This window comes from Dermacentor andersoni, unplaced genomic scaffold, assembly GCF_023375885.2.
Source record: "Dermacentor andersoni unplaced genomic scaffold, qqDerAnde1_hic_scaffold ctg00000039.1, whole genome shotgun sequence".
In the NCBI taxonomy this organism is placed as follows: Eukaryota; Metazoa; Arthropoda; class Arachnida; order Ixodida; family Ixodidae; genus Dermacentor; species Dermacentor andersoni.
The window spans coordinates 1,362,523-1,376,931 of record NW_027314752.1 but is presented as its reverse complement, the minus strand read 5'-3'; the positions used below and the strand labels follow the sequence as shown (position 1 = coordinate 1,376,931).

General features: G+C 42.8%; 1 protein-coding gene across 4 annotated transcripts in view; it reads left to right on the top strand.

Moving 5' to 3' along the window:
* LOC126526502 (uncharacterized) overlaps positions 1 to 10,454 on the top strand; it is a 121,566-nt gene extending 111,112 nt beyond the window's left edge. For all 4 annotated transcript variants that reach the window (XM_072285712.1, XM_072285713.1, XM_055068200.2 and 1 more), the window contains one exon: positions 4,177 to 10,454. In XM_072285712.1, the coding sequence (XP_072141813.1) occupies positions 4,177 to 5,816 (1,640 nt within the window). In that variant the 3' untranslated portion in view covers positions 5,817 to 10,454. The remainder of the gene's footprint in view (positions 1 to 4,176) is intronic.
* Positions 10,455 to 14,409: the final 3,955 nt, after the last annotated feature.

Here is a 14,409-nt window from a genome sequence, read left to right as displayed (position 1 = left end):
AAATTGTTTTCTTGTCTGTAAAATGCTTCCAAATGAATAAAAATAGCATCACCCCCTACAGTAGGTTTTTAGCAATGGTGTCATGCATTTAGTTTTTGGTTACGCAAGAAGGAATCACCGAAAAGCCCCCTAACGAGTTTGAAATTAATTTGAATTCTGACCTCAATATTTTATGAACTGCTAAAGCTATCAAAAATCTAATTACAGATCTGAAATCAGCATGAAAAATTACCCCAGACAGTGGAGTTTGTTAAAGATTCACCCAAAAATAAGAAAAGAGTTTTAGGACCCACGTTTCCCCCTTAAGTCACGTTCGAACGAAAGTGCTGCGGCACTGTCATGATGTACAGCAGATCGTCACGCTGGTGTTTTAGTGGACACCTTCCTGGCGCCTAAGTCGAGAACAAGAATGACATGGACAACCGTCTATTGATGAACTGGTCCAAAAAGAAAAGGAAACAAACCCCTCTGACGAGTCTGCGATTGCTCGGACACTGTTACGGGATTCCTGGGCCTCCCTTCTAGCCTGGTGGGATGCCAGTAGCAACTGCAGTCGTCGCTGCAGCGAGTGTGTCAGATTGTTGCAGTCTCGGAAAGTGGCAAAGAGAGAACTTCTTAAGGGCAATGTGCTTAAAGGAGCCACCAATAAAATCTGGACAATGCCAATGACTTCCTCATCCACGGCTAACTGAACAACATCAAATAGAAGGAGCACTGTCATAATCGACCGACTCATCCATTTCCTGGCACGTACCAGCATGTTGTGAACAGAAGAAGTGTGGCATAACCACAGGCCAGGCAAAATGGGGTTCCATTATAGCAGTCGCACCGAGCAATCGGAACCAACGGTCACGCAGTCGCTTCATTCCTTACACACCTGTTGGGCATTTCATCCTTTGTTCTCATCTTTTTAATGCTTCACACCATATGCCGTTTCAAGAAATTTATCATCGAAATGGTCAAATTGGTCACCGTTCTCATAATATACGGGACTTGCGAAATCGTCCTGTACGCATCACAGCTGCTGTCTGCACTGCAGAGCACCATCAATGTTGTGTTCGCTGGTCATCTCTACGGACTTAAGCATATGAGATGTTACACAACATAATTTAATAACCCTGTTAACGACTGTTTATTTGACACCCTTGCCGTGAAGAATTGTAAATGCCGACAACACATAACTGTAGGAAATCAATGCTTGTTGCTAGTGATTAGCTGACATTCTTTATATTCTTCAGCTAACCGCTGCTATATTGACAGTTTGTTCTACTCAACAGTAGTATGTACAGGTAAATGCTATCACAGTAAGAAGGTTATTGATATTTACTACTGGCTCAAACTACACTGTTCATAATTCTCGTAATTCAATCGCTTGTTAAATGGCCTTTCACTTTATGTCCTTGAAGCTGTGATTTGCAAATAGTTGAGAAAATCAAAGTAGACTTAATCACTAGTGAGCACCACTGTTTCGACCACATCTGCAATCTTAAATAAAGAGAAGTATTTGAAGAAACACGCCCATACGTGTGGCAAAATGAATAAATGATTGCTACCGCTGTCTTACCAAACAAACTGATTTGAGATAAGCAGTGACTAATTCTTAGCACCTAATTATTAATATTGTATCGCCGTTCCAATTACTTATCATTTGACCTCGTTGACATTGTGCTCTATAATAGTAATAGAATGCTGAACTGAGCTTATCACTAGTGGTCACTAAACATTCTTCATTATCAGGTAGCAGTGGTAGCAGAAATGCTTATTCAATGCCATTTTGATAGATATCGATGACTATGTATACGATCGATGGCTACCGCTGTCATACCAAAAAAAGTGGTTTATGATTACTAGTGACAAAGTGACATCTCCTAGGGAATGAACTTGAATAATCATTTAACTCATCTTTAATTTGATATTCATGACTTTATGCTGTGTAAAAGTACAAAAACACAGAATGGAGCTTATCACTAGTGATGACTAATCAGTCTGCATTATCAGTTACCAATGGTAGCAGAAAAAAGTCCTGATATAATGACGTTTTGATAGATAGCAATGATGACTTGCACAAAGGATGTCTGCCACTGTCAAAGAAATACGTGATCCGTGATCGCTAGTGACTACATTTCTGCGTCTCCTAGTTATCACAACTGAATCGATGTTTAAAAGAGTTTTTTGTTTGATATCCATGACGCTGCGACGCATACAAGTAGGACACCGAACGGAGCTTATAAATAGTGATCAATAATGACTGTGTGATATAAATTAGGAACGTTGAATGATTTAAACTTATTTACTGACACGTTCACTTATGCCATTGAAGATGTGCACGAATGGTGGCTGCAAAGGTCACATTGCACAAAGTGATTCATCATCACTAGAGACTCAAGCTTAACATCTTCTAGTTATTATATTAAAGTTATTGAATTGCCGTCTCGATGGCGTTTCATTTGATATCCATGACGCTATTCTGCATGAAAGTATAGAACATTGTGGTCAGCGCATCACTAGTAATCACTAATGAATCAGCGTTATCTTTTAGCATTGGTAACAAAAATGTGTTTTATTACAGCTGGATACCAATGATGGTATTCACTAGTGACTTAGGCATACAGCTTCATAGTAGGTGTAGTTGAGTCGCTTGTTTTATGACATTTCATTTGATATACATGATATTATAGTGTGCAGTATAGCAAGATCACTGAAGTGCGATTTGTATTTCACTTGTGCTCACTAGTGACTCAAGCTTATCAGTTTGGTGTATAATGCAATTAATTCTTATTTCATGAGAAATTTAGTGTTAATAATTTTAATGAACCATGTGCATAGCTTTGCAGAGAAGCATAATAAAGTTGAAAGTGGCCACTTTGATGGAACATCGTGTGTGTCCTTTAGTTTTACACATGTGCACACTCTGTCCCCAGTTAAGGTACAAGCACCGAGATGTCTAATAACTGTACTGGCAGCCATTCACAGCTGTTTTTATCACTGCTGTTGCAATTTTCAGCCTTTCTGACAGTTACGTTTTTCCGGCTGGTATGGCATTTACTTGCATAATGATTGCACTCGCGTAATGATCATACCCCTGAATTTTGTCGTCAAAATTAGATTTTTTTTCTTTTTCTTGTAATGATCGCACCCCGAACTTGCTGCAGCGATATGTCGTGTGACAAGTCTACCTAATGATGATCGCGCTTACCATCTGTCGAATGCTACGCGAACGACTCTTCCAAGACATACCAAGCAGTCTGCATGCACCGAACATTTTTAAGCTGATGCCCCATTTCATTCCTTTCATCACTTTCCGCACTTCCATGAAAAAAAAAAGCTACAATCAAACTTGCATTAGCTTTATAATTTGTAGGCTTTATAAATGTTGTGGCCAACAACAACAAAAAAGGCGCCTTTCGATTCATCTCGTCTGCACTCGTGGGCACGCAACAAATCGCAAGCGGCAACGATAGTGGCCATTTGCAATAGTGGCCACTTACGATGGGAGCTGGGCCGATAACGGCCCAGCTCCCATCTTGGGAAACAGTAAAGCAGTCATTGGCTTAAGATACGACATGGACAAGTAGTTAATCCCATAATGGATGCTGTTTTGTACACATCTGGAGGTTGTGTATGCAGTTATTTTCATGGGTTATACGCGCATATTATTTTTTTTCTTTGTGGGCTGTTCTGAAATAGGATGCGGGTTGGCAGGTTATATGGGAGAAACTGCAGCATTTCCTAGCCGGCTCCTTCAAATCACGACTTAAGATAATGTTGCCAAAGTTCAGTGCATGATCAAGAGGAAACTCACTGATGAAGTCTGGTATAAAACAAATTTGTTGTGCCAGTTTGTACCTCCTAATTTCTCTGTCTTGCGATGTGACAGGTTCAAAAGGTAGGGGCGGCGGAGTAGCTTTATTTATTCACAAAGGCATTTGATTTTGTAGTGACACCGAATCTTCCTAACGCAGAGTCGGTATGGTGCAAATTATAAATAGGTGATCTTGTGGTGGCTACTGAGTAAATAAAAATAACCGTTACGAGTTCTTTGTTTCATCGTACTTGAAATCACCCTGAAGATCTCCCAAATCAAATGAAAACGATTGCTTGTCATTAAATTTAGCCTCTGTGTTCTTTTTTGTCATTTCTTAACAACTCTTATTTACTTTTTTTTTCTTTGTGCAGCATCGAGGCCTTTAATTTCTGCATCAACTGCCAAATGTGACAACTCAAAGCAAGGATGCTTCCACCAATGTCAGCTATGTGACTATGAGACTGATGAACTATTTCTTCTGGAAGAACATGCCAGCGACCATACTGGCGAGAAACTGTTTCATTGCCCTTTATGCCCTCAGAGGTTTCCACAGAAGCAGAGACTGAAAACCCACCTGCTCACCCACACAATCAAGACGCCATTTCAGTGCACTTCATGCTTTCAGAGCTTCTCGGATAAGGCTCACCTGAAAGAGCACTTGCGCATCCATACGGGCGAGAAGCCGTTTCATTGCCTTTTGTGCCCTCGGAGCTTTTCTCAAAAGTCCAACCTGAAAACCCACCTGCTCACCCACACAGGTGAGAAGCCATATGAATGCCCTTCATGCTCTCAACGCTTCTCGCGCAAGTTTTACCTGAAAGCCCACCTGCACACCCACACAGGTGAGAAGCCATATCAGTGCCCTTCATGCTCTCAGAGCTTCTCGCTAAAGACTTCCCTGAAACAGCACCTGTACAGCCACACAGGCGAGAAGCCATATCAGTGCCCTTCATGCTCACGGGGCTTCTCACGAAAGGGCGACCTGAAAATGCACCTCCTCACTCACTCAGGCGAGAAGCCATTTCACTGCCCTTCATGCTGTCAGAGCTTTTCCCGAAAGGGCAACCTGAATGCCCACCTGCGCACCCACACAGGCGAGAAGCCATATCAGTGCCCTTCATGCTCTCAGAGCTTCTCGCTAAAGACTTCCCTGAAACAGCACCTGTACAGCCACACAGGCGAGAAGCCATATCAGTGCCCTTCATGCTCACGGGGCTTCTCACGAAAGGGCGACCTGAAAATGCACCTCCTCACTCACTCAGGCGAGAAGCCATTTCACTGCCCTTCATGCTGTCAGAGCTTTTCCCGAAAGGGCAACCTGAATGCCCACCTGCGCACCCACACAGGCGAGAAGCCATATCAGTGCCCTTCATGCTCTCAGAGCTTCTCGCAAGAGACCTCTCTGAAACAGCACCTGTACAGCCACACAGGCGAGAAGCCATATCAGTGCTCTTCATGCTCTCGGGGCTTCTCAAAAAAATATCACCTGAAAGCGCACCTGGTGACTCACACAAACAAGAAGCCATATCAGTGCCCTTCATGCTCTCAGAGCTTCTCGCGAAAAACCTCCCTGAAAGAGCACCTGTGCAGCCACACAGGCGAGAAGCCATATCAGTGCCCGTCATGCTCTCGGGGCTTCTTACGAAAGGGCGACCTGAAAAAGCACCTCCTCACTCATTCAGGCGAGAAGCCATTTGAGTGCCCTTCATGCTCCCAGGCATTCTCACGAAAGTGTGACCTGAAAGCGCACCTGGGGACTCACACAAGCGAGAAGCCATTTGACTGCCCTTCATGCTGTCAGAGCTTCTCACGAAAGAGCAACCTGAAAGTCCACCTGCGCACCCACGCAGGCGAGAAGCCATATCAGTGCCCTTCATGCTCTCAGAGCTTCTCATACTGGGGCACCTTCAGGAAACACATGAGGCGAGAAGCCATTTCAGTTCCCACTCTACCTTCAGAGATTCTCGTTCAGAAATGCCCTGAAGATACACCAGTGCATTCATACAGGTGACCGGCCATAATGTTGCACCGTCTGCTCCTGATCCTCATCACTTGAACAGACTTCAGAGAGCACACCATAGATAATTAAGTTGTTCTAAGGTCGTCGACTGTTTCTTCTAGAGTATACACACGCTGGTCGACATCAGCGGTGGCCGACGCCCACGCTTCTATCTTCGAGATCCTATCTTCAGATACATCAATTTTAGCGGTCAGACTTACTAAATATTGGCTTATTCGTGTTTGCCCTTCTAGCAGTTCCGTGAGCATATGGTCAGATTTTGTGTCTGGGCCAGGGTTTGACTTTACATCACCCGACATAATTAGCAATATTCTCAAGGAATGCAACAAACAAGAAAAGGTACACAAAAGGCACTCAGGGTCCAGCAGCAGCAGCAAACAACGATCGTCACTTCTGAAGCAATGCACATGGTGTCTATTGCTTACATGCAAGATGAAGCAATCAACGTTGAGACAGCCGTTCTCCATGCTGCTACCAAACCCACTGAAGAGCAGAAGCCGCGCGTCTCGCTTTATATCGTCCTGTGACCACATGAGCGTTCATCAGTAGTCCGCCATCCACTGTTTGACCACCACCGATGAAGTTCGTCGTCGTCAATAAGCAGGTTCTCGTGTGATACGAAATCACACGTGCTGTTGAAGGTGGAATCCAAGTTCACACGTACCGGAATGCCACGCAATCGACAAATGGAAAAAGCATAGTCCTCCGGATAGTGGCGGCCGACGCAAGCAGAGATCTGCAAGATAAAGCGGGCAAAGTTCAGACAGCTGTTCGCCATGCCGCTACCAGACTCACTATTAGTCGCATATTTTAACGCCTTGTATAATACGTCAATTTGTCCACTTTATAGATGTCCTACTTGTAGCATTTTACAGAATTGTGATATTTTTCATTGCCGAGTTAGATGTAAACTTGATAGTTTCGTTTTCTGAAAATTCGTGCTTTTCAAAATTGTTATTAAAAGACTGATGGCCTAAATAAAAAATTCACTACCAACAATCACTAGATTCTATTTCCTTTATATGCAGCAAACCTCATGTGGTCTGGTGCTGTAGTTGTCAAGAAAAATGATTTCTCCCTTCCCACGCATTTAGAATGGGGCCCCCAAGCCTAAGCTTGCTCTTAAAGGGTCCCTGAAGCACTTTTGCGGGGTCGCCATATTTTTTCTTCATCTTTTCTCAACACGTTATCGAACACAGAGCAAAAGGATTTATGAGAACTGACCCACATAATGTCGTCATAGCTGAGAAAGAAAACAAAATACAGTTAAACCTTAACTAACCCTTTGAGGGTGGAATTATTTTGGAAAAGACTTTCCCAGGTGGTCAGATTACTTTATTGCGGATCTTGAATCTACAGAAGGTATAAGTCTGGCATAAATAGTAAAAAAAAAATTATGAACAGTATTTTGTTGTCGGCATCACTCTGAACTGCAAGATGTTCAATAGTATTTCAGAGTGTGGTACTCCTTGAAACATGTGTCTATGCACAGTGCCTTATCGCAGTCTGCACACCTAAAGCGCGTGTCTGTTCTCCTCTTGGAGTGATGAGTTGTGTTGGCACACACAGTACATATTCTCTGCGTGCGGCTGGCTTGGGCAGAGGTCTGAGGCAACCTCTCGCGTACGCGCATTGCCGCAGATAGCGATCGAGAATACCTTGTGAGTGACGGTGATAAACAAGCTAAGATCAGCGCCAATCAAGATCGAAATCAACTTCCGCCGCCCCTGCAAGAGACTGCCGACAAAGAGAAAAATCACGTTTTGCGCGCCTCCGTTGCGATCACGCGGCAGAACCGAAAGCGCGTTGCCGCTGAGAGCGAGAATACCTTGTGAGCGGCGATCATCAACAAGCTAAGAGCAGCGCCAATCAAGATTGAAATCAACTTCCCCAACCCCTGCAAGAGAGTGCCAACAATGAGAAAAATCACGTTTCGCGGGCTTCCATTGCTAGCACGCACCGAAACCGCAACCGCAAAAGGGGTGTTGCCGCAGTCTGCGTGACGCGCTGAAGCTAGAAATCGCTTGTGTTTATCTCTACAAGAAGGTAGCACCAATTTCAAACGCATCTTGTAAGTGCTAAGAGGTGACAGCACCTCCCAGTGAGCACACATCGCCATTATGGCGCAAAATTTCAACCTGAGGGTTGGAACCGTACCCGTACGGCAAAGACCTTGCGGGAGAGAAAACCGCCGCCATACATGTACGGCAAAAACCTTCAAAGGGTTAACAGAAGTCGGCAAAAATAGCTATTTGCTTTGTTATATTGTGGCTTTTCATTATTCGAAAAGTAATCGATGTTCATTTGTATCTCAAAAATTACTGTTTGCATGCCCCAGCAAACTATGTATGTTCATTGTAATCATTATTGTTACACTACAGATGTCTGAATGATGTGTTCTTTAGGCTCAGTTCTTTTTTTCAGTATTCTCATTGGTACATATGAACTTGTTCTCTTAGAACCAATTCATGTATTTGTTGCCTCTTGGTTCTGGTCTACATGGTTCATCGTGGATTCTTTGGATCTTATTCTATTCGTGCCTTTATTTTTTTTACAAATGGGTCCTTTCTTGAGGAATTGATTGTTCAGTAAGCTTTCTACCGTCTGTTTCACCAGAGCACCAAATAAATGCCATTGTTGAGTATTCATTGTCTGTTCTTGATATTTCAATAGTTTATTGACAGCACGCAATATAGGGATGTTAGCACTTTATTGTATCTGGGGCTGCAAGAGAAGTTGAATGACGGCAGATGGAACTTCATTATTAACACAGAAGGAACCTGTTATAAGTAACATAGATGAGTAATCTAATGTTTGAGTCGAATGTCAAGTCCACCATGCTTAATTCATTCTTACATTTTATTTCAACTAATGTACCAGCATTTCTATAAGCACTTGTGTGACATATATTTGTGGAAATATTTGTAGAAACTTTACACATTGAATTGGGCTTGTATATAAACCTGCACTGTGTAATACATTGTGTGCAGAAACCAAGAAATTGGGCCAATCCTGTTTTTTGAAATTTGAAAAAGATGCTTTCTGAACTACAGTTCTGCTAGTCTCTCATCAGGAATTTCCTCACCGACAAAATTGTGCACAGGACATGCTTTTAAGATAATAAATACCAGGGTTCACTGTTTCGATTAAGGGCGTGCAAATATTTGATACGTTAAAATAGGCGCTTTGTCAATACAACTATTTATTAAAAGTCCTCGAACACTTATAACATTACCTCTGCACTAATAAACCTCAAAGTGAAGCAAAAGTATGACAAATGTCACCCCCATGGGTTTAGTATAGGCATAAAATGTGAGTGCATAGTAGAGGAGCACGAAGATATGTACATATTTTTACCCATATTTTGACAATAGCTGTGCATTCATCAAAAACACTTTCAAACATATTCTACATTCGTTTCAATTGTGGCACTATTTGATTTGTATTCCATTCAGTATGCAAGAAATTCTTCTGTATAGGGCAACAATGTACCTGCATGTAATAAATAAACATATTTGAGGCTTTTTTCTTTTTGTTCTGCAAGTTGCACTCCTAAGGATTACTTCCACATCCACTCAGCCATTTTGGTGGCACATATGCCTTCAGACTGTGGCACGTTACATCCACATAAAGAGGCACCTGCACCAACATGTGGGCATATCAGTGCTGGGTCTTCTTTCAAAGCTTGCTTATTTGTAACTTGGGAACTCGGATAGCAATTGTCTATCGACACCGTCATGCGATGTAGGTGTCAATGTATTAAGCCAAATGTGAATTAGGAACATGCATGCGTGTGCAGTATGCTACATAACATTCTGTTACACAAGTGTTACTATATGCTCAGATATGTTGAGCTGCCGATGTAATTCATAGCATGTACCAGTATAATGTGAAAAGCTGCTCCATTGTGTTTTAAGAATGCCATGAAACAATTTGAAAACACTGATATGACGTGACACATGACACTGGCAACACCACAATACCAAAGTCAGGTATCCTGCCAGTTATGTTGGTACACAGTGTGGAAATAAATATATTGTAATACAAATTAACAAGTTGTTTAGCTATGTTATGATATAGCCAAGGCTATGCACGGGTGCTGAATGTTGCGGAGACATTTTTGGTAATCAGTTTGGAGCACACATTTCAGTGGCCAGAGCCATGTGATATTCCATGATGTAACTGCTCATCAATGAAGCATTTGTTTATTCACTATGCGTACAAAAGATTCCTGTGTACAGTAAAATACTCAGCGAGAAATTTTGAATGTTGCACACCTCACTAGGACGTGTTGTTCTCCAAGTAAATCGTTGCCTAATTAAACATCCTTGTGCATGAAAAGTGGTTTACATGTGCACAACAAAAGGTAATTGCACATTGTTTTTCTTAGTTTGTGCCCTGAATTGTGGGAAATTCTCTGTGGTAAGGTGAACCAATTTGTGGATGCCTTGTTTAGTTGGAGCTAAGCTACATTTCTGAAATGTTTAGAACATAAGCATTGTAGATGTACTCGTGTATGAACCTACTTATTTGTATTGTTGGAATGTTGTCATTCTGCCATGAGTGATCCTTCTTTGTACGAGTGCATTGAAGCAAAATGGCAATACCAAATTTTATTCTATGTATACACCATTTTTGTCATATCAAGGCTCTTTTCACTATAAGCAACACATTGAAGCCTTCATAGATCGCTTCAGATTTCATTAGAATTTACGCTTGCATAGTGACCTTTCTTTGATAGAACCGTGCACACTCACACAAGATAGGGGTTCTCAGAACTTTTGGCTTTGGCGATGCTCCACCAGCTTTTACATAGTGCTGCAGAACCCCACCCTTCCTTTTCCCAGTGATCTCCTTACACACAGCCTTAACATAAGGGCTCATTTAGGCTTATGGAGAATGGAATGGCGATAAGGGGGGACGTTGCTGCACACTCAGTGCTGTGAGCACAGAGAAGCTGTCATGTTTTGGGAGGATTGGGGTGGGCGAGCCTTTGAATCTGCCTTAGCGTTGCTGCCGCGTCTGGGTTTGGCCTCCATTATGTCCATTTCGATGTGTTGTCGTTACTCTCGAGGGCCATTTCTGTTGATGAGGTACGTACGATGATGTACGGACAATTCTTTTCCACTCTCCGTAATGCGCTGTGCGGGCCATCCATCTGGCTGCCACCCTATGCACAGTGCGCCATTAACAGTATGTTCACGCAAACGGAGGGGTGTCACATGCACAAAAGCCTATAGTATTTTTTGCGAAGAAATTTTACAAGGCATTCACCTTCTGGAACGGTCTTTGGTGTATCAATTGCAGTGCTAAGCATAAATGCCCGCATCGCCTGGAATGTAGCACTGCCCCTCGCCCGCAGCAAAGTGTTTATTTTTTATTCTCTTTGGCTGCCACCCGGCGTAACATCGGTGTGAATCTACATATGCGCATGCAAGCTCGTTTCACTAAGACTGCAACAGACTTAAAGAATGTGTTGTGCATAATCGATTTTTCATAGTCTCTTAAATTCACACCTTTTAGTACACTTTTGGGAGTTGTCTTTGTCCGAGAGACCCAGGGCACGTCTAAAGTCGATGGCGAGCATCAGGTGCAGATGCACGAGCGGCGCATTGTGGACACTGGACAATGTGTACGTAGCGCTGACCCCAGGTGGAAGTGATGGCTAGTTGGCTTAACTCTTTCTGCACCATGGGGAAATTAGGTGTTTTTTGCAGGTTACACCAAATATTTTTTCTGAACTACTACACTCAATATTTTCTGGAATACATAAACAAAAAGCAGAATGAATGCACTTTTCACGCATAAAAGATTTATTAACGAGATCTATGGAAAACAGGGGAAGGCGGGAGATGGAAATTCAGGGCAATGAGCAAAAGGAGAACAAGGTGAAAACAGGAGCCAAGGTTTTGACAAGTGGACTTGTCTTTTTCAAGGCGACATATTTATTAACGAGATGTATGTCATAAAACAGACATAAATTGCCAAAATCAAGATTGTGTCACAAAATTGAGCAAAGTTTGTAAAGAAAGGCTTGTATCTACTAAGAAAAAAATGTAACATAAGTTATGAGACATGCAAAATGTATTGGCGTCTAAGAGGCACTATATCCCAAAAAATCAATTTTTCATTCAACAGGTTTTCTACTAGAAGAATTTAAGTGCAAGCACTACAGTTTGGCGGGCCAGGCTGCGGCCACCGATATTCCGGGATGGCTTGTGTCATCGTCGCTCTCAATGTTTGACCAAAAGGCAGCATTCTCAGACTTGCTGTTGCTCGATCTACCGATAAAATCTGCTGCAAACACAGCGGAATCACGAGATCTGCGATCTTTTAAAGCGCGAGCGCCGCTCCCCGAGGCGGCCATTTTTGCTTTCTACTTTGGCAGTAGCAATACTTCGGAGTGCGTTAAAAAATTAGCGCCTCGAGGGAAAAACGCGAACTGCTTAGAAAACAAAAATCTACTTCTCATTTACATCCCATGGTGCATAGTGTCGGCATCTCAAAAGCGGCGTTTCAAACCATTGATAGCGGGCGTCCATTTTTGCTTGCTGCTTTGACGATCTCGAAAACTTTGGAGTGCATTCAAACGTTTTACCACCTGGGATAAAAAGCGAACTGCTTAGGAACCAAAATAGTTCTCTTTCATGTCCGATAGCGCAGTGTCTCCATAGGTGGTGCGAAAAGTCTCGAAACCGGCATTTCAAACCATAGTTAACAGGCTAACAATGCCCAATGGGCATGGTACGGAAAGAGTTAGTGTCCAGACAGAGACTTCCTCCAGCAGAGAAAGATTGTGGGCAATGGGGCAGACGCGGGGGATAAGGGCAAACATGTCCCGCTGGATAATGGATTTTCTGCTTGCAAGTAGACAACGTTTTGCTTAACTGCACCCAACCTGTCAGTGTAGATGTAGGTTATGTTGATGTTAGGGAAGTTGCTAAGGGATTTTGTCGCATTGTGTATAACGTCCAGTTCAAATAATAAGGGGTCTGAATAGTTTGTTGTATAGCTTGATGTGGCTTGGATGTCAGGGTGTGTCAGGTTTCAGAAAGCTATTTGTCCTCTTCTCGAGTTAACTGCGACGTCTGCGCGTGTCACGGAGCATCTTGTAGGTATACGGTCGTTTCAATTGTTGCAATTTGTTGAACTCACTGGCGTAGCTTTGTCGTCTTGTGAGTGGTTATACATGTAGAATTCCTAGGTGAAAGATCGTCCAAGTACGTATACTCATGACACAATTTCCATAGAGATAGGAATGGAGTACTGTGACTATCGGTATATGTGGCACCTTTTAAAGGGGTCCTCAACCCCCCCCTCGGGCTTGGAGAAACACAATCTGCTGATAGCATGCACTAATGTGAACATCTCAGCCAAATTTTGGACTTATGCAAGACGTGCATAGATCGCAAGTTCACCTTTTTTCTCATACGCTCTCTTTTTGAGACGCCAACAGCAGCCTGACAAGAGTTAGTAACAGCTAGCTGCTCCTAACTCTTGTCGGGCTGATTTATTTTCTAATACAGGTGATTCCAACATGGAGCTGCTGTTAACGAATAGCTGGCATCAATCAACAATGGCATTTGGATCAGTGAGCTCCTTCCTATGGCTACTGTGTATATGTATCCATGGAGTTTAATAACCAGGCTGAAGTAGGCGAAAATTTGCTTTCGAATTTCGATAATAATTAGGTACTTCCGGAACCTCACGCTCGGCCGCAGCCACCCACATAGGGATCAAGCTTTTGCCAGCCTGCTTATTGGTGCTGCAGTCGTCAGGTTTCGTTAGTTTTGAACACTGAACTAGCATTGAACCATGCAAAACTTAAGGTCACACCACACATACGCTGGGACTCTTGGGCCCAACTCTAGAGCAGCTGATTTCTCTGTGCCTTGCAGCTCATTTGTGGTTGGTAGATTGGTCCTATGCAGCTTTTATTCTTTCTTTTTTTTATTAGTACTATTGCTCTTGTTTGTTGAATTTGCCGTTGCGAACAGGGTACATGTGGGATCTCAGCATGGCCGTACTTCTCCTACGGTGCTAAGATTTAAACTGGTTCTTGAGTTTGTTGCTGCTGTTGCCACTCAGTTTTGTGCGTAGATCACGAAAAAAAAATTTCTCCATCGTGGGGCTTCCTCTTGCAGATAATGTACAAGTAGGTGAGCTGTGGCACATTTTAATGGTACTCTATGTAGCGTCTACGTGTACTATTTCCTGCCTTGCATTTCCTACTGTTATCCTGTTTATCTCGGATTTTTGTGGCTAGTGAATCGAAGACTGCTCGCCACAATGCAGAAGGCAGATGTTCAGCAACCCAAATGTAAACAATGAACGCAAACATTAAGGAATGTGACCCAACCACTGATAGTTCTACTCAGGCTCAATTTCGCTCAGTGGTTTGCCTGTCTTTTGTCCAAGAAGTTTTCTGAGATTTATTCCGGCTAATTTGACGCTCTTTGGCCATTACTGGCCCTTGCGCCAATAAAAACCAAACATTCATTCATTCATTCCGGCTAAATTTCTAAGCTGCTGTTTAGTATTGCTTCTTTTGATGGTACTATAGTAGGTACCATGTTTGCACAAT